This window comes from Cordyceps fumosorosea (assembly GCF_001636725.1).
Source record: "Cordyceps fumosorosea ARSEF 2679 chromosome Unknown scaffold_11, whole genome shotgun sequence".
In the NCBI taxonomy this organism is placed as follows: domain Eukaryota; kingdom Fungi; phylum Ascomycota; class Sordariomycetes; order Hypocreales; family Cordycipitaceae; genus Cordyceps; species Cordyceps fumosorosea.
The window spans coordinates 868,037-891,980 of NW_017387311.1; the positions used below are offsets into that span (position 1 = coordinate 868,037).

General features: G+C 56.0%; 8 protein-coding genes across 8 annotated transcripts; 3 read left to right on the forward strand and 5 right to left on the reverse strand.

Annotated features, from left to right (window-relative positions):
• Nucleotides 1-2,190: 2,190 nt before the first annotated feature.
• On the reverse strand, nt 2,191-2,574 carry ISF_05073 (Protein kinase-like domain protein; the record flags this gene model as incomplete). The annotated part of the gene is made up of 1 exon (XM_018848678.1): nt 2,191-2,574. The coding sequence occupies one exon, from the start codon at nt 2,572-2,574 to the stop codon at nt 2,191-2,193; it is 384 nt and encodes a 127-aa protein (XP_018704404.1).
• Nucleotides 2,575-3,851: 1,277 nt separating this feature from the next.
• On the forward strand, nt 3,852-9,281 carry ISF_05074 (low temperature essential 1; the record flags this gene model as incomplete). The annotated part of the gene is made up of 2 exons (XM_018848679.1): nt 3,852-4,204; nt 4,385-9,281. 2 exons carry the CDS (start codon nt 3,852-3,854, stop codon nt 9,279-9,281), a joined length of 5,250 nt encoding a protein of 1,749 aa, XP_018704405.1.
• Nucleotides 9,282-10,735: 1,454 nt separating this feature from the next.
• On the reverse strand, nt 10,736-11,751 carry ISF_05075 (40S ribosomal protein S0; the record flags this gene model as incomplete). The annotated part of the gene is made up of 3 exons (XM_018848680.1): nt 10,736-10,995; nt 11,060-11,508; nt 11,582-11,751. 3 exons carry the CDS (start codon nt 11,749-11,751, stop codon nt 10,736-10,738), a joined length of 879 nt encoding a protein of 292 aa, XP_018704406.1.
• Nucleotides 11,752-12,109: 358 nt separating this feature from the next.
• Nucleotides 12,110-13,152, forward strand: ISF_05076 (ribosomal protein S15; the record flags this gene model as incomplete). The annotated part of the gene is made up of 2 exons (XM_018848681.1): nt 12,110-12,155; nt 12,260-13,152. 2 exons carry the CDS (start codon nt 12,110-12,112, stop codon nt 13,150-13,152), a joined length of 939 nt encoding a protein of 312 aa, XP_018704407.1.
• A 257-nt stretch (nt 13,153-13,409) lies between these two features.
• Nucleotides 13,410-14,660, reverse strand: ISF_05077 (vacuolar ATP synthase subunit d; the record flags this gene model as incomplete). Its single annotated transcript, XM_018848682.1, has 4 exons — nt 13,410-13,496; nt 13,554-14,440; nt 14,491-14,579; nt 14,629-14,660. 4 exons carry the CDS (start codon nt 14,658-14,660, stop codon nt 13,410-13,412), a joined length of 1,095 nt encoding a protein of 364 aa, XP_018704408.1.
• Nucleotides 14,661-15,060: 400 nt separating this feature from the next.
• Nucleotides 15,061-16,989, forward strand: ISF_05078 (nucleolar protein NOP58; the record flags this gene model as incomplete). The annotated part of the gene is made up of 3 exons (XM_018848683.1): nt 15,061-15,095; nt 15,168-15,257; nt 15,321-16,989. The coding sequence occupies 3 exons, from the start codon at nt 15,061-15,063 to the stop codon at nt 16,987-16,989; spliced, it is 1,794 nt and encodes a 597-aa protein (XP_018704409.1).
• Nucleotides 16,990-17,805: 816 nt separating this feature from the next.
• ISF_05079 (stomatin family protein) lies at nt 17,806-18,931 on the reverse strand (the record flags this gene model as incomplete). Its single annotated transcript, XM_018848684.1, has 2 exons — nt 17,806-18,635; nt 18,703-18,931. 2 exons carry the CDS (start codon nt 18,929-18,931, stop codon nt 17,806-17,808), a joined length of 1,059 nt encoding a protein of 352 aa, XP_018704410.1.
• A 1,959-nt stretch (nt 18,932-20,890) lies between these two features.
• ISF_05080 (anaphase promoting complex subunit 10) lies at nt 20,891-22,404 on the reverse strand (the record flags this gene model as incomplete). The annotated part of the gene is made up of 2 exons (XM_018848685.1): nt 20,891-21,485; nt 21,545-22,404. The coding sequence occupies 2 exons, from the start codon at nt 22,402-22,404 to the stop codon at nt 20,891-20,893; spliced, it is 1,455 nt and encodes a 484-aa protein (XP_018704411.1).
• Nucleotides 22,405-23,944: the final 1,540 nt, after the last annotated feature.

The following is a 23,944-nucleotide window of genomic DNA, read 5'->3' on the forward strand; positions in this document are numbered from 1 at the left end:
AAAGGTGAACAGATTGTGAATTAATGATAGCGCCGTTTGGTGTGTGCGAGCGGGCTGACCCGACAGCATGGGTGACGACGATGGGGCCTGCGGGTTTGTCACTTGTCAAGTGAGCAAATTTGGCGAAGCAACCCATCCATCGCCAAAACCGCCATCTATCAAAGCTCGTCTGCTGATGAAAATCGAAATCCCAACCGGGTGGAAAGCCTGGCGACTGGCTGGGGCTAGGCAAAGACACCACCAGGACGGCCCCGCCATCCGTCTGCTAGGCTAAAGTGAACCCCCCGGTTGGTGGTTGGTGGGATCGTCGTTTCTTGAGAGGAGAGGAAGGGGACAAGAAGGAAGTGGAAGCGAAAAAGGCGGGCAAAAAACAGAGAGGTCTAACTAACTGGTTGCGGATGACCGAGTACGAATTAGAAAAAGGAAAACCCAAGGGAGAAACCAGTCATCTGGTACATACAACCCAGTGCGGCTCGAAGGATGGATGTCACGAGCCCCCGCTTGCAGTTGCTTTTTCTTGTCCCTCTGCTTGATGAGACATCTACTGGTGGTTACGTGTGTTTGCTTGCTCGTTTCGTCTTTTCTTTTCATCAGTCCATCATCTACTCGGGTTTCTGCGAATCACCTTTTCGTTTTTTTTTTCTTTCTCTCTTCAATGCTCATGTTATGTCCGCTGGCGCATAATATCAGAGCAAGCCGGTGGCGCGAGGCCACTCCAATTCGGTCACCGCCACTGTTACGCCACGGCCACGGCCTCAGCCACAGCCACAGCCACAGCCACAGCCATAGCCATAGCCACAGCCACGGGATGTTCCTATGCCGTTCTCTCTCTTTTTTTTTCCTACCGTTTTGTTTTGGCTCTTCCCAGGTCGCGAATCGGCAGACTCCGCTACTTTATTAGACATGGGGCATGGCCTGGCCTCGCCTGGGATTTACCATCTCCTCGTCTCTGCCGAAATTGGTGTCATCTTTCACGTCTCTCCTCACTGCCTGCCTGCCCCTCTGCCCCGCCAACCCACGCAGAGTTGCAGAAACATGGTCAGTGCTAGACAACTTACATACATGATGGCCGCATAGCACAAACTATTCGTCCGGCTCCCAAGCCAACTAACTCTCTTGTCTGGCTCTCCACCACTTTTTTGTTCACAAAAGAGTCCATGGCAATCCTGCTCTGTTCATCAAGTAGATCCAACCTCTTTCACCAAATGTCCGCTTCATCTGATAAAAAAAAAACGTGAATCCAACTTCTTCCAGTAAATAGAGTCAAAAGCGAAACACATGCGCGCCGCGTAGACTGTCCAAAAATCGCCGCTAGCCCAGCTCTCGCGCATTTTGCCAGATAGTCGCCGTTCTTCTTGCAGCCTCCCAGCCGACACAGACTTGTCTTCGTAGTCCACCATAGCCTTCAAAAAGGTAGTGAGACGACGCTCGTATTTCTCTATCCAGTCATCCAAACCATCATCATAGTACCCTGGCTGTTCGATGAGCAACCACCAAGGGGGGGCAAGGGTAAACTCATTAGGTGCCGCGTATGAAAGTTCTCAATCAATCACCGCAACAATGTCTAGATTCGCGTCAAGAAGAATATTAGACGGCCGCAAGTCGTCGCACCAGAGTTTAAAGGGTCCTTTATCGTACTTTCCAGACGGGGATTTTCTCTCGCTGGCGAGTTTGTGGAACAGCTTCCTGGCGGTATACTTGCGCGGGCAGTCGGGTCCCGACTCGATGGCGTCGTTCCGTTGGTGGGCTAGGTGATCAACGTGGAGCTGATCGAGGCTTTCAAGGTAGTCTGACGAGGTCTTGAATGTAGAAGCAGGCAATTTGGATCGCGGCAAGGTCCCGGTCCTGACTAGCTCATTCATGGGCATTGACAACGGACGCTGCGTCCCCTCCCACCACCTCTTATTTGTCTCTGCTAGAGCTCCTATTAAGGGAAGCTCCAGCATAGAAGTTTGGAGAAGGATATCGGAAACTTGACGATATAGCTTTTAAAGCTTGGCTCCGTCAATTTCCGGGTTGAGCATTGGCCGCATATCAGGCGTGATGGTGTGTTGAGCCCTGCAGTCATGTTCATTTCATGCTTAACGTATTCCATAATGATGAATGGCCCTATTTTTAGGGGACTCTCTTCTCGGGTTCCCCAATGAAGAGTTATTGGGACTGGTATTGCGGTGCGGTCCTGGATGTATCTCATGCGACGACTTCATTTCGAATCTTCTCCTCGGGAAACATTGTCCTGCCCGGCGTGGCGAAGCGGATGACGACTGAGCCGCCGTCTCGGTACGTCAATCGGAAAAGAGCGTTGAATGCGCCGGCCTTTAAAGGACCAATCTCTTCCGGGATGCCTTGCCAGTGTTTGGCGATGAAGTTGCCAATGGCCAGTTGGGTCGAGGGCACCATCAAACCCTCGCGCCGTTCCCTCTCGATGCGGTCGCTTTCCTCCCTTGCGATGTCATCTCCTTGCATCCACATTTGTATGCGATAGCGGCCAAGCACGTCTTTGAAGACATGTATGAAATGAAGACGCACGCTGGCTGCGTAGGGCATGACAGCTTGTGTTGGTACCTCAATCATGGGGGCGGGGAGGTCCCCCGTTGCCGACCTGCGCCGTAAGCAATACTCATAGGGGGAGCCACTCAGTGCTTTTCCAACCCTGCACGCAACAGCAGGCCAAGATGTATCATGGGTAATGCGTACGAGCATTTCCACATCTTTTCATGCAACTCATGCGCTCATACCATCTTACGCGTCTAGACTTTTGCACTGGGGACAGGGTTCTGTTCAACGTTAATGGGCAACGTCTTAGCGCACAGAGCCCATGCTCAAGTCCAGCCAACACGGCACGCTGCAGCCCAACCAAAAAATATGCTAGCAGGCTAGCAGGGGCGAAATGTCGAAAAAAGAACCCGTAAAAAATACGGATACAAAAGAACTGGTAATAAAAACAAAGTGAGAGAAAAAACGCCACCCCATTCGCCTGGGACCGCCCGACCTGCCCACCCACCACCCACCACTTTAGAGGTACAGTACATGCTGTAGCTTGCTTGCCAGCTGCCTGCTCTCCCCATCTCCCATGCTACCAAGGTAGCTCGCCCACTAGTCTCGTCACCGTAACCGTTTGTCCTTCTCTTCTTGGTCCTTCTCATATCTTCTTGTTTTCCCCGGATTACCTTCTACTTAATTTTGTTTTCGAAAGATTTCAGCATCTAACGACAAATCTTGCTGACGCCTCCTTCTCGCCTCACCAAAAGTACCCGTCAGGTGCCTCCGTTCCCCCCCCTCCCTCTCCCGCGCCGCGCCGCGCCCGCCAGCCAACCTGCTAGCCAGCCAACCTGCCTCGCCCGCGAGAAAAAGCCTCCCACCCGCTCCAGCAAACATTCGACTACCTCCCACTCACTGCCTCCCGCACCACCTTCTCTCTGCGTTGTACGTTCGACCTTCGTCTACCCTCCAACCTGCCGCCAGAATACAACCTGCACCAGACAAGTCGCCAGCCAAACTATTCCGAGCTTCTCTTATTCCCAACTCTATCCTATCTGTCCAAGACTGACATCACGTCCGCCAAACGTCCACCAAACATCCAACGCTGTCGCCTGCTCACCAACCTACCCTATCCCAAAGCTAATGCGCGCGCTTTTCACCAGCTTCCGTCTCGAACCGACCTAACGTCCCAGTATACACACAACTAGTCGAAACACCACATCCTCTCCCGCTTGCGACGACTTCCTAATTCTGACCCACGGTCTACCGTCGAGACTCTGCGCTCGGCGGAGCCGCTCTCCTCCTCCTCGCAGCGCCTCCTCCTCGCAGCGCCTCCTCCAACTGCGCGATCCCAGCCGACCACCTCGGCCATGGCCGCTTCCACCGCCGCCCCAAAGTCCTCCAAGAGGTCATCGCCCAGAGCCGCCGCGTCTCCCATAATACCCGCCTTATCTCCCGCTGTCGCTGGTGCCGCCTCCTCGTCCTCGGCCTCAGCAAAGCCTACCGCTCACAGACTCCCTCGCAAACCCTCAGTCGGCAAGCAGCCTCTCCTTCCCCTCACCGAGGCCCGCCACTACCACCATGGACGATCTACCTCCCGTGCCGGCCCAAGGGAGACTGAGTCGGAAAAGTGGGATACCACCTGGGACAACCCGTCGGCGGCTCGGGACGGACGCCAGTTTGCTGTTGCTAATGTGGGGAACAACGGTCGTATCTACCTAAGGTATGTCCAGCTGCTATTCCGATCGAACCTTGAACACCTAGCTCTTCATCTTTCCGGGAAGCGGGTCCTTCGTCTTGCCCGTTGAAGCATTGGAATGCCCATCCTGGTCTTCCATGTGACAGGCCCCAAAACCTCTGATCCTCAACTGCTAACACAGACGCTCTTTGCGACGACTTGCAGACCCTCCGTCCGCCGAAAGAACTCCGTACCACATACCCAGCAGTCCTTCAACCTGCCTACCACCCCTCCTCAGTCCTTCGATTCACCGCCGACATCCTTCGGCCAAGGCCGTATACCCATCCGCGCCCCCGATGCGCCTGTCCAGCCCTGGGTCAACGTGCCCCAAGGCACTCCCTTGACCAGCAGCATGGCCAGTCTCCCTGGTTCGCGTGCCGCCAGTCGACAGGGCCGTCATCGCCGTGCCCTCTCCGACAGCACCATTCATGAACTAACCGCCCCCAAGACGGCCGACTCACCGGCACCCGTACCGGCGCCCAAGACCTCCATCGACGACCTGCGTCCACGCACAATGGACGACTTCGTCGCTTCCACGCCGCACCTTGATATCAGCATTCCCAACTGGCGTCTCGGTACTCCTCGATTCACCGACCGCGGCACGGCCCTCATTCGTGGCGCGTCCTACGCCCCGACAGAGGAGTTGCGCTCGAGTTCTGCCTCCATGCTTAACTCGCTGCCGCGCAGCCGCCAGCCCACGACAGACTTTACGTGGAACAAGTCAACAGGATCCTTTCTATCTCCAGGAGACGCGGAAACGCCTGCTATACCCAGGAGCCCCAACCGCCCACCCTCGTCGTTGAGGCTGCAGGCCATGCCGCCTACTCATCCAACTACTGAGCTCGTCATCGAGCCGGCCATGTTCACCGATCTTACCTTTCGCCCGGCCTGTGATGACCGTCGTCTCGTTCGCTACGCTCCCACCACTGGCGCTGTCGCCGCTGCCACACCACCACGGCTCGTTGCCGAAATCACCTCGCCGAGTTTCCTAGATTATGAATTGATATCCGACTTTTTCCTCACCTACCGATCTTTTCTCGACTCCCTCGATCTCTTGCGCATGCTGTTTGCCAGAATGCGCTGGGCCTTGGATCGACAGGACGAAGTTGGCATGATTGTTCGCGTTCGCACCTTCGTCGCCACGCGGCATTGGATTCTCAACTATTTTACAGACGATTTCCTTCTCAACTACGACCTTCGAAAGGACTTTTGCGATTCACTCAACAGTGTAGTCGAGGACCTCTCTGAAGACGTGCAGACTAGGACTGGGCAGCTCAGAGTCATTGCCGAGCTGAAGAAATGTTGGCGCAGGGTCTGCGCGCACTACTGGGACGGTCCCAACTTCGATGGCGCTCTCGGAGTTGAAGCCGCAGTAATGCCTGGCGGCATTGCCGGCCATCGAGATCCAACACTGACCCCGTCCTATTGGCAAAGTTTGGGAGGCCAGCCGCCACTCTCCTCGGCCCTGGTCAAGCATCAAGGTCCTGACGTTGGATTTTCCACCGACCCAAACAAGACTCCGAGAATTGGCGACTTCATCGTCTTTGGAGATCGACCTCTGACTCCGGAAAATGTCGCCATGGACCTGGCACGAGCGCAAGGGGGGTCGCCTCGTAGCCCGGACAGCGTAGATGTCGTCTCTTGCCCGTTTCCCGGCAAGACTTTGAAGAGCATGCCGTCCTATGCTAACCCGCAATGGAGCGCCCATCCTCACCCAGTACAGTCCACGGCGCAAGCGCAGCAGACTGGGGTTGCGTCAGTACCGCCTCGAGCGTTAGCGAGCAAGAGAACCCACCACGGCCATTCACACAAACGCAGCAACAGCGTCAACGACTCGCTTCGCGAACACCTTGCCGAAAAACCCCCCAATGATGTTGACTTTCCCACCCTTCTGCCACCTGCTGGTAGCCTCGTTCGCGGAAACATTCTCCCTCCTGGTCAGCCTTTTGTGGACACTTCTGCGCAGGACTGCGGCGGCATGGCTCATCGCCAAACGACCGTTTTCACACCCCCGTCTCGACGCATGTTCAAGGACAAGGCATTTCATGGCGCCATGTCTGGTATCGGCATGAAGAAACTTCTCGCCAGCGTGAGACGCGCACTGAGCGCGCGCGGACACGTCACTGCCCCCACACAGGCCAACCTGACACGCATCTCGCCGGTCGGACCGCGCAACGTGGCCTCGAGCCGACTACCTGGTACCGCTGTCGTTCCCCAGGAAGAAGCGCAGCACCACGGTGGCAGGCCAGCAGTCCGCATTGACCTCTTAGGCGCCGAGGTCGCCGAGGACTTCAAAAAGGCGGTGCGTGAGGAACAGGCAGAGGCTCCCATACCTCCCGGGCCCTTGTCCGCCCCTCTGCCGGGAGCGTCCAGTCCTGGCTTCCGATTCGGCGGTTTTCCTGCCATTGAGCACCAGCGCCCGACCAGCGACATGGGCATCACCACGGGCAGCAAGTCAATTGTCATTGTCGACGACACTGTGCAATTTGAAATGCCTCGGGGCTTGATGCTACAGCATGCCCAGGGACACTCAATCGAGACTCTCATGGACTCATTTATACCCGCCGCTGTTGACCCGACACCACCAAATACGCCCCCAAGTGTCGACCGTGGTACGCCTCGTCGATCCTCATATCTCATTCATCCTCGTTCAGTCCAAAGTCCTGACGTGCTGCCCCCCTTTATTCCCGACCTTGCAACCCTTCAACAGGATGATGGATCTCCAATATCGGAAGCAATTGGCAGGCCTTCCTTTGCCTCGTCTCGTCAAACTCGACGCTATCCGCCTGTCAGCGCTGCCGCGTTTCGGATGCATAAGCGCGTCCGCTCTTCAAAGACGCATCAATCTATCAAATCGATATCGCACCGTCGTCACAGCTCCATTAACAGTGGCACGCTACCTCCGTCTACTATCCTCAGCCTGGATCCTGCCACGCTCTCCGACATTTCTATGCGTGATTCGGAGATCCCAGTCCCCGAGCCTCTACATGTTCTTCGTCGCCGCCCTGGCGGTGACTTGCGTGCCGCCAACAGGGTGGGTGAGCTCGATAATAAGCCCCTAAGAAGGTCACAGTCTGTCGGGTCCATTGTTACCTACTCCGAGTCTGTCCGCAGCATGAGCTTCTTTGGAGCGGTCCCCGATTCCAACTTGGACGCTGACTCCGATTACGGCGACTACTGTGTAGAGCGCCATGAGGTTTTCTCGGTCGGTCAACTGACGAAGCAACAGCCGGAACAGGCTGCAAAGCTCTCTCTCTTCAGCACACACTCCTCGTCCAAGCCGCCAGGGCGACCATCATTTGAGGCGGAAGCCCAGCGACTCGCCCAGATCCCAGATGACGAGGACGATGGTGGTATTGAATCGGCACTGCTCAAACTAGAAGGCAAATTCCAACGTGGCTCCAAGGGCAGTGCAGCAAAAGCGGAAGACGAGGAGATTGATATCGAGAGGCTCGGCCGCGCCCTCCAGTTTCTTGGCGGTGCACCAGCAGAGAGCATAATCGGTAGACGCCGACGAGCATCAACCAAATCAACAGCTTCCAGCATGGATCCTGGCACAACTGAGGATCTGTCTGTGCCGCGGAGTGAAGGCACGGAGGCCCGCTCATTCCTCTCGGAGGCGTCAGTGGACTCGAATAATTTGATCCCGTTGTTAGACAGGGGGCTGACCGACGGTGGTAGCCCGAGGCTCAGCAGGAGCTGGGCAGAGAAGTCCATCCTCCGTGATTCAGAAGACCTCACCACGGTTGCCAGCAGTGAACTGTCCAAGACTTCAGTGCTATATGATGCACAGTCGGTTGATGAGCAAGCCACAGCATCTGGCGACCAAGAGTACGATTTGGTAGAAAAGACGGACAGCATGGACCGAATCATACCCGGGGACACGCAGCCCGCATCTCGAGATCAGCAGTCTTTCCTCGAAGATGAAAGCTACGCCAGCTCAGACATATCTTCGGAGATGTCGACCGAGGAACCAATGCCTTTACAGACAAGCAACAATCTTCTCCGCCCAAGACGCAAACTGCCTCCCCGTCCTTTGGGCGAGCCCATTACAGACTCCATGCTGCAACCTGCCTCGCCTCCCCTATCTACACCACGCCAGCGATCGCCTTTGTTCAACTCTACCGAGGCCATGTACGCATCCCGGCCTCTTCCACCTACTCCCGAAGCTACGCCGACAGTACCATTTACGCAGACCCTCACGGGCTCACAGCCATCGCCCGCGGCGCTCACGATGACTCGAGGTGCACCATTAGCCGAGGTCAGCGCCAACAAATTCTCCGTGCACCTACCCTTTATCCTCGCCTTTGACTCGGACATCCTCGCGCAGCAATTTACGCTAATCGAAAAGGACGCCCTCAACGAGATTGACTGGAAGGAGTTGATTGAGATGAACTGGAAGAATGCTACTAGCAGTGGCTCCCGTTCGTGGGTGGACTTTCTACGGAATAGTGACGCGCATGGCGTCGAGGTGGTCATTGCACGATTCAACATTATGGTTAAATGGGCCATTTCGGAGATTGTACTGACGCAGCACGTCGAGGAGCGGGCGCGCTGCATCATCAAGATGATCCACGTGGCAGCACATTGCCGGCGGTACCGCAACTTTGCGACGCTCGCGCAGCTGACCATTGCGCTGTCGAGCAACGATGTGACGCGCCTGACGCGCACCTGGGCGATGGTGCCGGCGCACGACCTGCGCACGCTGGCCGAGCTGGAGGCACTGGTGACGCCGACGCGCAACTTCTTGCACCTGCGCGCCGAGATGGAGGTTGGCACGGATACGGGCTGTATCCCATTTGTGGGCATCTACACTCACGACCTGCTCTACAATGCCCAGCGGCCGTCAGAGGTGCCGGCGGCGGCGCCCGACGCTCCGCAGCTGGTCAACTTAGAGCGCTGCCGTGTCGCGGCGGCCGTGGTCAAGGTGCTCCTGCGCCTGCTCGAGTCGAGCACGCGCTACGCGTTCCAGCCCATTGAGGGTATCACGGAGCGCTGCCTGTGGGTTGGCGCGCTCAGCGACGAGGAGATTCGTAGCCATTCGGAGGCGCTCGAGTCTTGATACTACAGTTATGCCCCTCGGGCAGCCTACATACTTTCATTCTCGAAAAAAATGAACGTTGACTTGAATATGAAGCCAATCATTGCAAAGCGAAGGTCAACTTTCAGATCCCAGGACGACGCAAAACACAGCACACATCTTTTATCCTCTTTACATGAGTCGATTCGACACCATAGTCAAGCGAAGCAAGCATAGACGCATTCGTTATCCCGGCCATTTTCCTGGGCCTGTTTTTCTCTACTTGGAGTTGCTATCACCACCACAGCGCGGAGCTCTTTTGTTTCTTCCTTTCTACAATCGCTTTATTCTACAGTTGCTAATATACCCAAACAGCTTGGGTATTGTTTTTATACGTTTGTTGTAGAGCATAAAAAGACGACAAACGGGTAATTCCTGAGATACAAAGAGACGCGCACATAACATTTGCTGGGAAACGAGCTAGACTTTGCCTTTGTTTTTTTACACACCTGTCTTTTTCGGACTTCGCGGTTTCTTTCTGTACTTTTTCTCTTTGTGGTTTGAATAGTTGTTTTCAAGAGCAGTCTTTTGACGGAGAGAGGTAAGACGGGCTCGTCCGAGAGAGAGAGAAGGACGAGCGAGTGAGTGGACTTGGTTGGTTGGACAGCATGGCTTGATATACCCTGGGACTTTTTTTATTTGTTGCGACGGAGAACTTGACCTTTCTGCGCTTTGGCAATTGAAGGAAGTACATTGCAGAGACAACTAATACTTCCCTGACATTTGCGTGCGTGCGTACGTGCCTCTAACGTAGCATCGCAAGTTCACCAAGACCTATGTTAGGTGTAGCACGATAGGCAAGTTAATGGGAGCAGATCATGAAGTACAGGCTGTTTTAGAAAGCTATCAAGACTAAAAAGACAAGGCAGTCCAGGGCGGGACGACGGTCAAGTCCATCCCTAAGCGCCGTGCAGTACAGGGCTTTCCCTCCCCCTCCAAGCGACTCGACATGTATGTATGGGAGTAGAATAATACCAAGCGAGCACCACAAAAGGAAAAGTCATCGTGCGTTGCAAATCAATGAATGAAAAAAGAAACGTCGACAACCGCCGGTGGGCGAGTATCTTTCCCTCATCAGTACCAGCACGAGCGTGAAACCACAAGACTACCTTTCAGCTTCCTAATCCTCGCCATTTCCCGGGAGAGAAACGACAAGCCCCAAAAACAAATTCCCTTTTCTTCAAAATTTTCCATGCCTCTTTTTTTTCTTTCCGGTGGATCCTTTTTGTCGTTCAGAACATTCAACAGCTTTTGCCGTTCCCGCCTAAAGCTCTTTTTCTTCTTTTCCGTTTTAGAGAAGCGCAGCAGCAGCAAGTCTACCAAAGCTCAACGGCAACGTTCTCTTCATACGACGAGAAAGCGCTGTCGACAGCAGCCGGCAGAGTTGCTGTGGCGGCGGCGGCGTCGGCATCAGCCGCCAGGACGTCCTGATTTTCCTACCACTGGGAGTCCTTGGCGGCGTCGGCAGCCCACTCGGTGGAAGCGCCGGGGGCACCCCACTCCTCACCGGCAGCGCCGGCACCGTCCCAGCCGGCACCAGCGGCACCGGGAGCGCCAGAGAAGCCGGCAGCGGCGCCGGAAGCGTCCCAGTCACCAGGGGCGGCCTGGAAGCCGGACTCGATGGCAGCGGGGCCCTCCTCCTCGGCGGTCTTCTCCTCCTCAGCCTTGTCCTCGGCCTCGGCCTCAGGGTCGCGGTCTGCGCACGTTTGTTAGCTCTTTTCTTCCTTCGCTTCATCTTCTACAGGGACAGGTATGCGTACAGAAGTACAGATCGGGCATGACGTCCCAGGGGGTCTCGCGGGAGTAGATGGTGCCGCGGAGGCGCAGGACCTCGCGGGCGAGCAGCCACCAGACAGTGCCGATGGCGTGGCGACCCTTGTTGTTGGTGGGGATGGCGACGTCGACGTACTCGGTGGGGGAGTCGGTGTCGCAGAGGGCGATGACGGGGATGTTGACGTACGAGGCCTCCTTGATGGCCTGGGCGTCGGTGCGCGGGTCCGTCACGATGATGAGGCGCGGCTCCTTGAACGAGCGGGTGATGTAGTTGGTGAAGCTACCGGGGGTGAAGCGGCCGGCAATGGGGGTGGCGCCGGTGTGCGCGGCGAACTTGAGCACGGCGCGCTGGCCGTAGGGACGCGCGGAGACGACGCAGATGTCGGCGGGGTTGTCGATGCCGACGATGATGCGGGCGGCGAGGACAATCTTCTCCCTGTGTTTCGGTCGCGCTTGTTAGTTTTCGGAACCTGGCTGTGCTGCGCCCTTGAAAACTGCAGCTCACGTACCAGGTCTTGCCGACGTTCAGGACGTTGACACCATCGACACGGGTCTTCCACAGGTACGGCTCCATGTGCACCTGCAAGTTCTTGCTACCCAGGTGAGACTGGGCAGCCAGGAGCATCTCAATGTCCTGGCTGGTGGCGTTGAAGACGGACGGCAGGTTGTTGGGGGCCATCTTGACGGGTGTTTTTCCTTGGTTGTTTGGGAAGGAGGGAAAAGGTGATGGTGAGGTCGTGGGGAGGGAAAAGTTCGCGACAAAATGCGAAGCACCAGCCGCCCACCACAAAATCAATTTCGCCCAAAAATGTGCGCGAGAGCCCTGGTTGCGCTAACCCATTTGTGGCCTAGTATTCTCTGCAAAGCGAGCACCCCCCAAAGCGGCTAGGTCTACACGTGATCCATACGCTAGTCGATTTTGGGATTGTATGGGGAACCTCCTGGCTCGTAACATGAGAGACACAAATGGCTAGGAAATTTTGAAGTCGACGTTTAGCAGAGAGCTTTGAACGACAGATATCAGCACATCCACCACAATGCCACCCAGATTAGAGGCGCTGCCGCGTCTAGGCACGATTAAGCGTAAGTCTACACCGCAATTGACACTGCTCATCCTGTCCCCGGGCCGACGAATTGGATGTCGTAATGGCCGTTGTATGAGCATGAGCTGACCTGTATCCTCCCAGTCTGCCTACGACCAGCCACAACCACCCCGAAGACGCCGCTCCTACCGCTCATCCAGACGGCCAACCTATCGCAGCGTGAGCGCAAGCGCAAGGCCAAGCAGGATCCGTACCGGTGGGCACAGGCGCAGCAACGCAAGAACGCCAATCTCAAGCGCCGGGGAGAGCTGCAGGCGGAGCGCGACGCTCTCCTCGGGGATCCCATCTGGGGCCGCAACACGCCCTTTCTCGAATCCCTCAAGACGGCCGCGCAGCCGACCACAACCGCCACTTCTGAGACTGCCCCCGACGGCAGCAGCACCACGACGCCGCGCAGCCACTACCTCAGCGACGCCGAGATTGACGAGGTTGCGGAGCACGCGCGCGCGCTGACCAAGCCCGTCGTCGGCGCCGTCAGCGCGCAGCTCGGCGATGCGCCTGGCGAGGCCGAGGCGGCGGCGCAGCACGAGCGCCGACACTCACGCGCCATCGAGGCGCTGCACCGCATCACCGCGCTCGCCAACGGCAGCAAGCGGGACGCGTATCACTTCAACGTGCGGCGCATTGTGGACGAGTTTGGCCGGCACAGCACCGACGGCGCGGTGGCGCCCAAGCCCAGGCCGGTCAACGCGACCGAGGTCGAGATGCCCGGGCGGGCCGGGGCGGACACGGGCTCGTCCGAGGTGCAGATTGCCATCCTCACGGCGCGCATCCGCAACCTCGCGGACGCGCTGTCGGTCAACCGCGGCTACAAGGACATCCACAACAAGCGCAGCCTCCGCCTGATGCTGCACAAGCGCCAGAAGCTCCTGCGCTACATGGAGCGGAAGGAGAAGGGAAGCGGCCGCTGGACTAACATGATTGAGAAGCTGGGCCTCACGCCGGCCATGTGGAAGGGCCAGATTGAGCTGCGATGAGGCGTCCACGATGTATAACGGGCGGAAGCATAGAAGGAGGGTGTAGAAGCCTCTGTAGCATAACTTTACTTCCTACATGTACAATATGAAGCCACAAGAGCGTCGGTGTAAGCCATTGTTTAACAAAAGAAAAACTACTACAAAGCCCTTGCTCTCTTCAAAACGTGCTCCGTCTAATTCAATTATGTCGACACATGAAAGCCTGGCGGTGGCGCTATACTACAATGATGCTGAAAACAAACAATTCCAACCCGCGTTTAGGAGAAGACGCTGATAAAGTTTCCGATGCGGTCCTTTTGATTTTGAGCTATGCACTCAGCAATCCAAGTAATGTTTCGGATTTCCTGTTTCATGTCAGCATGCAGTTATGTTTTAAAAGGCAGGTGGGAATGCGGGCTGACCTGTTCTCGTAGCTTGACCCATCCGTAGACAATGGCGTATGTGAATTGTCTTGTAAAGGCACTCTTGGAGATTTCCATTTCCTTTTGGTAAAACAGATCCTCAAGACTCTTGCCATCGGTGCTGCCGCCACCCATGTTCCCGGCGCCAGAACTTCCACCTACGGACACGGCATCGAAAAAGGTCTTGTAGTCGTGGACGCCGTCCACAGCCAAGCGCACACCCTCGGCGTCATCGGCGCGGGAGAGCATCAGGGTGCCCTCGGGGAACAACTTGCCAAAGTTGGGATACAGCTTCTTGCGGTCGGCCTTCGAGAGCTCGGTGCCAAACGAGTTGAGCGTGATGTTGATGGCTCGTCGGTCCGCCTCGAACTCGAGCATCTCGGACATGACCTCAGCCGTGGGTGTGCCTGCCATATCGGGGTGCGTGTTGACAAAGTTGTGAAAGTCCTCGAGGTAGTTCTTGTACAGAGTGTTGCGCACAATCTCAATGTTGAGCTCGTCGAGGTCCTGGTGGCTCAGACTGCCCTTGAAGTATTGGGCCAAGGGCGTCTCAATCAGGACGCTGTTGTAGAGCTCCTCGATGTTGGTTGCGACGCAGAGAACAGGCATCGTCTCGAACCAGCCGAGGGGGTGGCATCTGTCCAGCAGCTCGCGGGTGTCGCGCTCATGCAGCGTTCCGGTAATGAGGAGCGCAACGTTGTCAATCATGTAGCCGTACGTAACGTAGTCCATAAATGTGGCAAGCGAGCCAACGGCGTTGGCACGTACATATCGGAATTCAGAGATGAGCTTGTCGGTCGTCTTGGCGGCAAGGCTGGAGGTTGAGGGATTCGGAGGCAGGGAAGCCAGGAAGTCACCATAAGCTGGCCCCAGCTGGAGCTTGAGGTCTATTGATTATCAGTATTGGTCTGTCTCATTATCATACAGTAACGCCCACCATCGATCGTCTCGCATTGTGTCAGGTTATTGTAGGCCGGCGTGGTGAGTAGGCCATTGCGGTAGCCGCGGACAATGCCCTCGAGATAGCTGGAGCGAGTTAGCATGCTGCAGGCTCCAGCATTCAGTGATGACGTACCCGTTGTTGGCGTTAAAGAAAAGGCCCTCCATCTTGACCAACAGCTATTTCAGGGTATACTTTAGAAGAGGGTCGTCAACAAAATAGTGCTAGGTTGAATTGCAGACACCAAACAAGCTTGCGCAGAGCCGTCCTGTTGCATGCACTGACGACAGTTCGAGACCGGCCGGCCACTGACGCCTGGATCCACGTTAGTGATGGGCAACTACGAAGTCTCCTCCGGAGAAACTAAACTGCCGGATTCCGCGCTAACCCACTTCTGTCACCCAGTTTGACACCAAATTTTTTGGACTCGCGAGAGCCTTCCAAAAAAATTTCCAAACTATTTGCACCTGGACTCTTGCGCGCACATTAATCCCAATTGCGCATCGCAAGTGAGACCTACAACCACAGAGTTTTGCAGGAGTGTAGTAGGGATAATTCACCTTCACAATGTCTCTCTTTGTTCTTGCCGAGACGCCAGCAGGGTGAGACTTGCCCGTTTGCAAACGCTCCGTTCGGGTGCTCCTTCCCTCAGTCGACTAATATTTATTTTGCAGCTACGGCCTGTTCAAGTCTGCGGACAAGAAACTCTTCAAAAATGATGACCTCGCCGCTGAACTCGGTCGCCCCGAAAAGCTCGTGGAAATGTAGGAAACACCCTTTGTACTTTGTACACGGTTTTTCTTTTTGGTACTAATGGCATTCTGTAGGCTCAAGCTGAAAAAGTTTGTCAAGTTCGAAAGCGCCGCCATGGCGCTCGAAGAAGCCGCCTCTCTCAAGGAGGGCAAGATCCCGGAACTGCTGACTTCGATCCTCGAAGATCTCAAGTCTGAGAAGAAGGCATCCATCGCCGTCGCCGACATTAAGCTCGGCACCGCCATCTCCAACCTCCCCGACCTGAACATCACACCCGTTGCTGGCTCCAACACTATGGATGTTTTCCGTGGCATCCGTGAGCATCTCCCTTCGCTCATTCCCGGTCTCGCGCAGGAGAACATTGATCGCATGTCTCTCGGTCTCTCCCACTCGATGTCTCGCCACAAGCTCAAGTTCTCCGCCGACAAGATTGATTCTATGATCATCCAAGCCATCAAGCTCCTTGACGACATGGACAAGGAGCTCAACGTCTATGCCATGCGCACTAAAGAATGGTACGGCTGGCATTTCCCGGAGATGGCCAAGATTCTTGGTGATAACCTTGCCTATGCCCGTATCGTCCTGAAGGTCGGCATGCGTGGCAACATCTCCTCGGCTGATCTGTCCGATATTCTCCCCGAAGAGATGGAGGCTGCTATCAAGGCCGCTTCTGAGATTAGCATGGGTACAGAGATTACCGAGGAGGATCTGCACAACATTCAGCTTCTGGCTGACCAGGTTCTTGTTTACACCAATTACCGTGCAGAGCTCTCTTCCTACCTCGAGAGCCGCATGCGTGCTATCGCTCCCAACCTGACGGCCCTCCTTGGCTACCTCGTCGGTGCCCGCCTCATCGCCCACGCTGGCTCTCTCCTCAACCTTGCCAAGGCCCCTGGCTCCACCATTCAGATTCTCGGTGCCGAGAAGGCTCTGTTCCGCGCCCTCAAGACCAAGCACGATACGCCCAAATATGGTCTCATTTACCACTCTTCCTTGATTGGACAGGCCACCGGTCGCAACAAGGGTAAGATTGCCCGTATGCTTGCTGCCAAGACTGCCCTTGGCTTGCGTGTGGATGCCCTTGGCGACTACGACGAGGAGCAGGATGACGAGCAGCGTTCCGCGCTCGGCTTGGCCAACCGCATCAAGCTGGAGAACCGCCTTCGCAAGCTTGAGGGCCGCCCGTTATTGCCCAAGGGTACGAACGTCGCTCCATCTGGTGAGATCATGGCTCCTGGCCAGTTCACCCTGAAAGAGACGCGCCGTTACAACGTCGACGCTGACGGCGTTGAGGATGAGACGGAGGTTGTCACCAACGGCGAGTCCAAGAAGAGCAAGAAGGACAAGAAGGATAAGAAGGACAAGAAGAAGATTGAGGTTGTCGAGGAGGACGAGGAAGACGAGGAGTTGGGCGACGCCGATAGTGACGAGGACGTTTCCACACCCAAGGTTCCTAAGCTGTCAAGCTCCGAGTACGAGCGCTTGGCTGATCTGGCGGGCCTGTCGGTCAAGAAGTTCACGCGCAAGTATGAGCGTGGTGACATCCAGGTTGAGAACGGAAAGCCCCGCGTCTTCTCGAAGAAGGAAATGAAGAAGCTCCGCAAGGAGGCGACCTCCACACCCACCAAGGCGGCTGCGGACGAGGGCAAGAAGAAGAAGCGCAAGCACGACTCGGACGACGAAGACGAGGCGGAGTCAAAGAAGGAGAAGAAGCAAAAGAAGAAGAAGCGCTCCGAGGCTTAGAATGTTTCGGTCGAAATAGTGGGCAAGAGGCAGCACGAGCATCCGCGCAACCGACACCCACTCAACGAACCGAGCAAACGCTGCAAGCTTTGAGCTCGAGGCGCGCTCGGTGAGTTTGCTTCGTTCCATGTTGGCGCGTGTCACTTTTTCTCGAGGCGGGCATGGGGTTCTACTCTTTCTGCTTATTTTGCGGGGTTCTATAACTGGCTGGACACATTTGATTTGTTTCCCGTCCTTGCCAGTAACCGGTTGGCCGGCGTTTACGGTGACTTTTGCGATTTCTGTATAGTTTGTTTCTTTTTAATGGTGAAACACGTTTGGCATCTGGCGCGGTTTTCAAAAAGAGCTGGAGAATATGCATGCAGGTGTCTGATTGCACCAGAAATTAGTTGGTTGCACCTAGACCGCAGTGGTCCGAGTCTGTGGATGGGGATGGGGTCTCTAGAGGATAAGCGTATTGGGGGATGAAAATTGTATTCTGTAAAATGCATCACCGATGAATTTCATTTCTCAAGGGCAGGCGATTTGCGACACAGTGACAGGTCTTGTACTAACATTTTAAAACTGGCGAAAGTCGAGATTCTTTGGGTTCAGATTCAGCATTCATTGTATTGTTCAGACTAAATACAAGAGTTGAAGAGATAATTGCATTAGGGAATCGTGGCGGCCGTCCTCCTCGTCCTCCTCATTGGGTATCAAAGATTGGTATCCATAAGCGTACATTTTTTGGGTGTTTCTTTTTTCGTTCCGTTCTCAGACATTACTCAATTACGTTGCCATTTCGTAAACTCGAAAGCATATCAAGACAAACGGCGTTTAGATGCTCTCAATGACGCGAGCCTGGATGGCCTGGTTGAGGCTGTCGTCCTGGCCGTCCTGGCGGGTCGCGTTGACGGCGTCGCCCAGCGTGGCGGCGGTGCTGCTGCTGGCGCCGGGCATGAAGATGACCTTTGAGTTTGCGCTCTTGGCCATGGCCTGCATGGCCTCGAGGTAGCGGATCTGCATGGCCGGCGCGCTGGAGAGGATGTCCGCGGCCTGGCGCATGAGCTTGGCGGACTCGACCTCGGCCTTGGCGGCGATAATCTTGGACTCGCCGATGCGCTTGCTCTGGGCGGCCATGGAGAGGCTCTCCTGCAGCTCCTGGGAGAAGATGATGTCCTTGACGAGCATACTCTCGACCTGGACGCCCCACCCGGCGGCGACGTCCTCGATGATCTCGCCGATGGACTGGGCAATCTCCTCGCGGCGCTCGATGACGTCCTGGAGGACGCGGGCGCCGACGACGTGGCGGAGGGTGGTCTGGGTGCGCTCCATGAGGGCCTGGCGGACGTTGGAGATGCCGAAGGCGGCCTTGTGCGGGGAGACGATGTGGTAGTAGATGACAGACTTGAGGCGCAGGGTGACGTTGTCCTTGGTCATGCAGATCTGCTCGGGGACGTCGGCGGTCTGGATCTTGACGTCGACCTGGAGGAGGTGCTCGGAGAGCGGGTTGATCTTGACGAGGCCCGGGTCGACGGCCTTGTAGAAGCGGCCGAACTTGGTGACGAGGCCGACGTTGCCCTGCTGGACCGACTTGTAGGGGTTGGGGCAGCAGATGCAGCAGGGGACGGCGCCGATGGTGCCGATGATGGCGCCGAGGCCGTTAACTGGAGAGAGATCGTGTTAGCCGGTATGTTTTTGTTTTTTAGTTTGCAAGGAAGGGGGAGAGCCTACTCATGCTTCCGTACCAACCCTTTGGGTTGGCCTCGGAGCCAACGACCTTGGCGTAGCTCTGCTGCAGGTCGTCCTCTCGCGGAGGCGCGACCGCCATGCGCTGCTGAGAGACGAAGCCGCCAGCACCGCCGGCGCCGCCAGAGGGCGTGTGGTGGCCGGGCTCCGAGTCGGCAAACTTGGTGGAGGCGGCACCCTCGCCGTTGTTGAGAATGTGGTCGGCCGAAGACATCGTTGCGGTGGTTGTGTTGTTGTTGTTGTCGTATGGGGAGCCGGCTTGTTTGTTTGCGCAAACGTTGTATGCAAGGATGGAGAAATCGCTGGTGTCGAACGATCAGCGCACTGGCAGGGCAAAAAAAGAAGGGGGTATCTTGGTGTTTTGCGTTGGAAACAAGAGAAGCATGGAAGGGTGTGGAGAGAGAAGAGGTGATGGATGGTCCTTATTTAAATGGGCTGATGCAAGGGTTGTCTGGTTCGTTTGCATCGCATCGGCATGACGTCTGGGACAACAAGACAAGGCGGACAAGGTAAAGAAAGGGCCGGGCTAAGGCTGTTTCGGGCCACCTTACAGGGGCGGTTTAGCGAAGCCCACTCAAGCTGGGCGCTGGGCGGAACGGAAACCCCAGTGGAATCAGTGGGGAAACCTAGCAAGTTGCTTCAGCGATGCCTGCTAACTGCCACCTATACGGCTCTTACGAGGCTGAGCTGAGTAACATCAACAAGGTCATCCTCGAGCACTGCCACGGGCGACCTTATTTAATTACACTTGCTGTGGACGGCACTAAACAGGGCGGTGAGCTTTTCTGTGTTTTCCTTTTCCCTTCTTGCAAGAGTTTCCGGCGTCGGCGCAATCCACGCCACCGAATCGGGCGTCCGTAGCTGCGGCACTGGTGCGGCTTGCCAGCCGTGCCGCTTCACCCGGGCACCAACCAGTACGTAAACCACTTTACTAGCTTAGCATCTCGACGAAGAGGGGGGCCGAAGCTTTGACTTATTTTTCGTACGCAGAATTGAAATGGGTTGCCTAGCTGATTTGGCAATACTTGGCAATAACGCCACTGGTGTGAGACCCCATCCTCCCTCAAGGCTGCACTGCAAAATGTGACGTGACAGTTCTAACGCTACAGCAGGTGCAAGCAGAGGCAGGGCAAGGGGGCAACAAAGAGACAGAACTATACACTTTGAGCCTTTGAGAAAAGAAGGAGAGAAGGAAGAAAGGGAACACAAATACGTAGGGCGTTTGAAAGCTTAACATCCACCTGTGCCACGCCAGCTTCCTCCCCTCCCGGATGCTGGTTCCGCTAAAGGTGATCACTTGCCCCCAGCCAAGCCCCAAGTGGCTTGGTTTCTTCAGAAATGGCCTCTCTTTTTATTGTAGGTAGGTACATAGGTCGGCAGGCGGCATCGTACGTGCAACAAGTCGCCGCCTCCATTCGGGTCCCTGGCACTGCCACTAACTACCTTCAAACCCCCAAAAAGATGTGAGCAGTCATTGATCATTGATTCCAAAGGAGCACAAGTCCCCGCAGGATTTCGACAGCAGGTAGTATCCACCGTCACCGCATAACCCCCACTACACCCGCAGCCCGGCGATAATGAACACCCTTATGTGGGCCGACTTATTCCCAGCTTTCAACCACCACTTACAGTACGTTCATCTCCTCTGAACAAAGAGCGCCGACACCGTCTACCCGCGATTAATAAAAAAACATCCCAAAGAGTGACATCCATGACATCGAGGAGATAAACAAACGACACGTTCAAACACCCACAGCTGCCTGCCTGTCTGGCCAGTCCTACAGCTACAACACGGCTTCCAGGGTAAGCTCCCAACCTACACTTCACCATCTCGGCCATCGCCATCGTCATACCAGGCTCCGCGAGGCTGTGCCCATCATTTCCCTACCTATTAGTCTCCCCTCGCCATCCATACCTTACATCGCCTTCTCGCCCGATTGAAACATGTAGCTCACCCATGTGACTCCGGCCCTTGCCTAAACCGCGCAGCCACCGCATCATAACATCAATTCACCCAACCAACCACAAGCTTCAAAGCGTCGTTGGCCTATGCATAGAGTTGTATCCATTCCTTCTAGAAACAATATCACATAACCCAATGTGCCACGAGGTAATGCACCACCCATAACCCTAAACGCCCCAAAACGATTGCAGATGCTATCCGGGGCCTCTTCTACCTCAGCTCCGGCTCCCGTAAGAAATCAGCCGCCGAGAATCCGCCGTCGCCCGCCTGCAGCGTCGACTCTGCCAGTATCCTCGCCATTTCGCTTAGCCTGTCGCTACTCGTACCGCCTAGCATAACCCCGCCATCGTCATCATCCTCGCTGTTGCGGCCCTTCACCCGCGCACTACCCGCCGCCACCTCGTCCCCAGCCTCGTCCTGCCGGCGCCGCCGCTGCCGGCGCCCGCTCGCCTGCTGGTGGCCCGAGTCCGGGTCGAATGCGTAAATCTTGATGCCCCGCAGGTGCGTGTCCTTGCCGTTCTGGTGGTTCTCCAGGATTTGCATCTGCAGCACGTACGAGACCAGCGTGTTGCCGTCCGGCTCGCCGCCAGCTCCCTCTATCGGCACGTCCTGCCAGCCGTAAGGGCTGTCCATCGTCATTGTCGCAAATTCGATCATGTTGTTCTCGCTCGTCCCCGACTTGAATACAATCTTGGTCGGTGTGTACGACTCGTCCTCCTGATAGTCGACAAAGAACCGAATCACCCGGATCCCTACCCGCTTGATAAAGTACACCGTCAGCTTGTGAGGCTGCGGGCCGTCGGATCTAAACAGTATCAGCTAGGCGTTCTCGTAGATGAAACCCATGCCACGTATAGTACGTACTGCCAGTAAAGCTTCAAATCATCACTTCGTAGCTCCGCCACACCGTTGCCGGGTTTGTGGCTGCTGACCGTAAACTTGCCAAGATTGGAGATCTCCTTGAGTCCAATGGAAGCTGGGTCGACAAGTATTTCCTGCTCCTCCTGCTCCTCCTGCTCCTCCTCGTCCTCATCATCCTCGACCTGCTCCCCGATGCTCGTCTCCTCGGCCTCGTACTGCCCCTGTGACATAACCTCTTCTTCGTACGCCATGGCCTCGGCTTGCTGCTGCAGAAGCATCTGCTCCTCGCGCGTGTTGACCGCGCTCGTCATCGCGGCCTGCGCGCTGCGGCCACCGCCTCTAGCCATGGCCAGCACGCTGAGATCCGGATCCGAGCCCGACCCGTCGTCATCGTCGGATCCCATAGGCATGCTGAGTCGCGGTGTCGTCGTACCTCGCGTTGCTGCATCGTTGTAGTCATCGACATACTGGTCAGCCTCACTTTCAATCTCTGTACTCGCTTCCGTGTCCATCTCGTCATACTCGTCCAGGCCCTGCTCGTCGTTGTTGGACGGCTGCGGCGCGCTGCGCTGCCACCGCCGCCTCCGGACGCTGCTGCCGAACCGCAAGCGCCGCCAATCCGCTGATCGCTCCGTCACCCGCGCTGAGAGCTGTCGCCACTCCGCCGACCGCTCCGTGACGCGCACCGACAGCTGCCGCATGCGGCTGAACACGCTGCTGGCCTCGCGCTCCAGCCGGTCCACAAAGGCGTCGTGGTTTTCTTCCTGGGGGACGGGCCATTCGCTCTGCACGGGCGAACTGTAACGTCGTAGGAGCGCACCGCCACGCGTGATGGGAATCTCCCCGAGATACTGTCGCGGCATAGGGGAGCAACGGCTGCGCTTGCAGCGAATGGACTGTAAAAGAAAAAGAAATTGGGAGATAATTGGATGCGGGAAGAAGAAACTCGGAAGAGCAAGGTTTTTTTGCTGCTCTCGTTTGTACTTGAAGCCGAACAGCTCTGCAATAACAACAGTCCGTCGGGTTCAATCGACAAAGGAGGCAGGTGCAACCCCCAAATGTCACCACTTGCTGGCCGCTACCACCCGAAATTGAGAGATGAGTAGGCAGATCATAGATTTTATCTTGCCTTAATTTCAAAACTCAGGTTGATATGCATTTGCTCATACAAAATCAAGCTATTCGCAGGCAATGGCCCGCTTACCCAAGACCACAAATCAAGTGCCACACCACAACTTACAGCGATGTAATCGGAAAGGATTTACTCGAGGCGCCACGGTAGGCATCTGCTGCTCCTCGTCGCTCTCTGGTTGCCGCTGTTCTGGCGTCCGATGCATGTCTCTCGCCTGCGCCGTCGCGGGGCGCATATAGCTTTCACGTAGGGTGTCATCTTGCGCTGGAGAGGTATGCTGCTGGGCTTGGACTTGGGCTTGAGCCTGGGCCGCTTGGTTTGCTGCCGTGTTCGCAGCGACGTGTCGGGCTCGGCGGGAGCCTCGTTGAATGTCCATGCCGGGCTCTGCTATTGCCGCTGTTCCTCCACGGAGGGGAGGTGGGGGGACGCTTGAGCCGCGTTGAGCTTTCGCGAACCCTGAGCTTCTTGTCGCGAAATCACGTGACGAATTACGTCAATGTACATCGCTACCCAAAGGTAGCGGTTTTTCGGAGAGAGACAAATGATATGCAGAGTGGCTAGGATAAGCCCTTTTATTAACAGCGATTGACTTATCCTGCATGGCTTTTGTAAATTTACGGGTGCATACTTACCAGGGATTTGTTACTGTCGTGGTGTCACTAAGCCTGACGAGGTGGACAAGCCCCTCCGTTAAGTACGGTTACTCCGCCCAGAGAAGTTTGAGGACGAGCTGGCAGGCGGCCACGGGTAACTACCTACCTTTATTAGGGCGGATAGGAACTCTCAAGATTTTTTACAAAGGCAGGCCGGTGTGCCGGCTCTCTGTAGCACGCCGATACACAACTGGCTAACAACTAGTGATTTGAGCCAGCACGCGATTCGGGCAAGGTCTGCCGACAAGGGGGCGAGAGTCGCGGATCTTGGAGCTGAAGCTGACACTGGAAGTCTCTCTCATGCGGCGGGGGAGGAGGGGAGCTGAAGCCCTGTGTCAAGCGGGCATGATTTCTCTGATGGACGATACCGGCACTAGGGCTTCTGTTTGAGGCTTTGGTGCTGGTAGTATTTTATTTTAAGTGAGTGGTGGCTCCCAGGGCTGGATAGACGCTTGATGATTTCCCTACCCTTGCTACCTACCTAGTGGTAGTCGTGGATGATGGGATGATGGCTCGTTGGGGGATTAAGCTTCTTCCTTCCGGTCTGAACCTGATAAGCTGATAAGCGAAGGCGGTGCGGTGCATGCGGATGCAGCGGATTGTCCGTGCTTTGAGGTT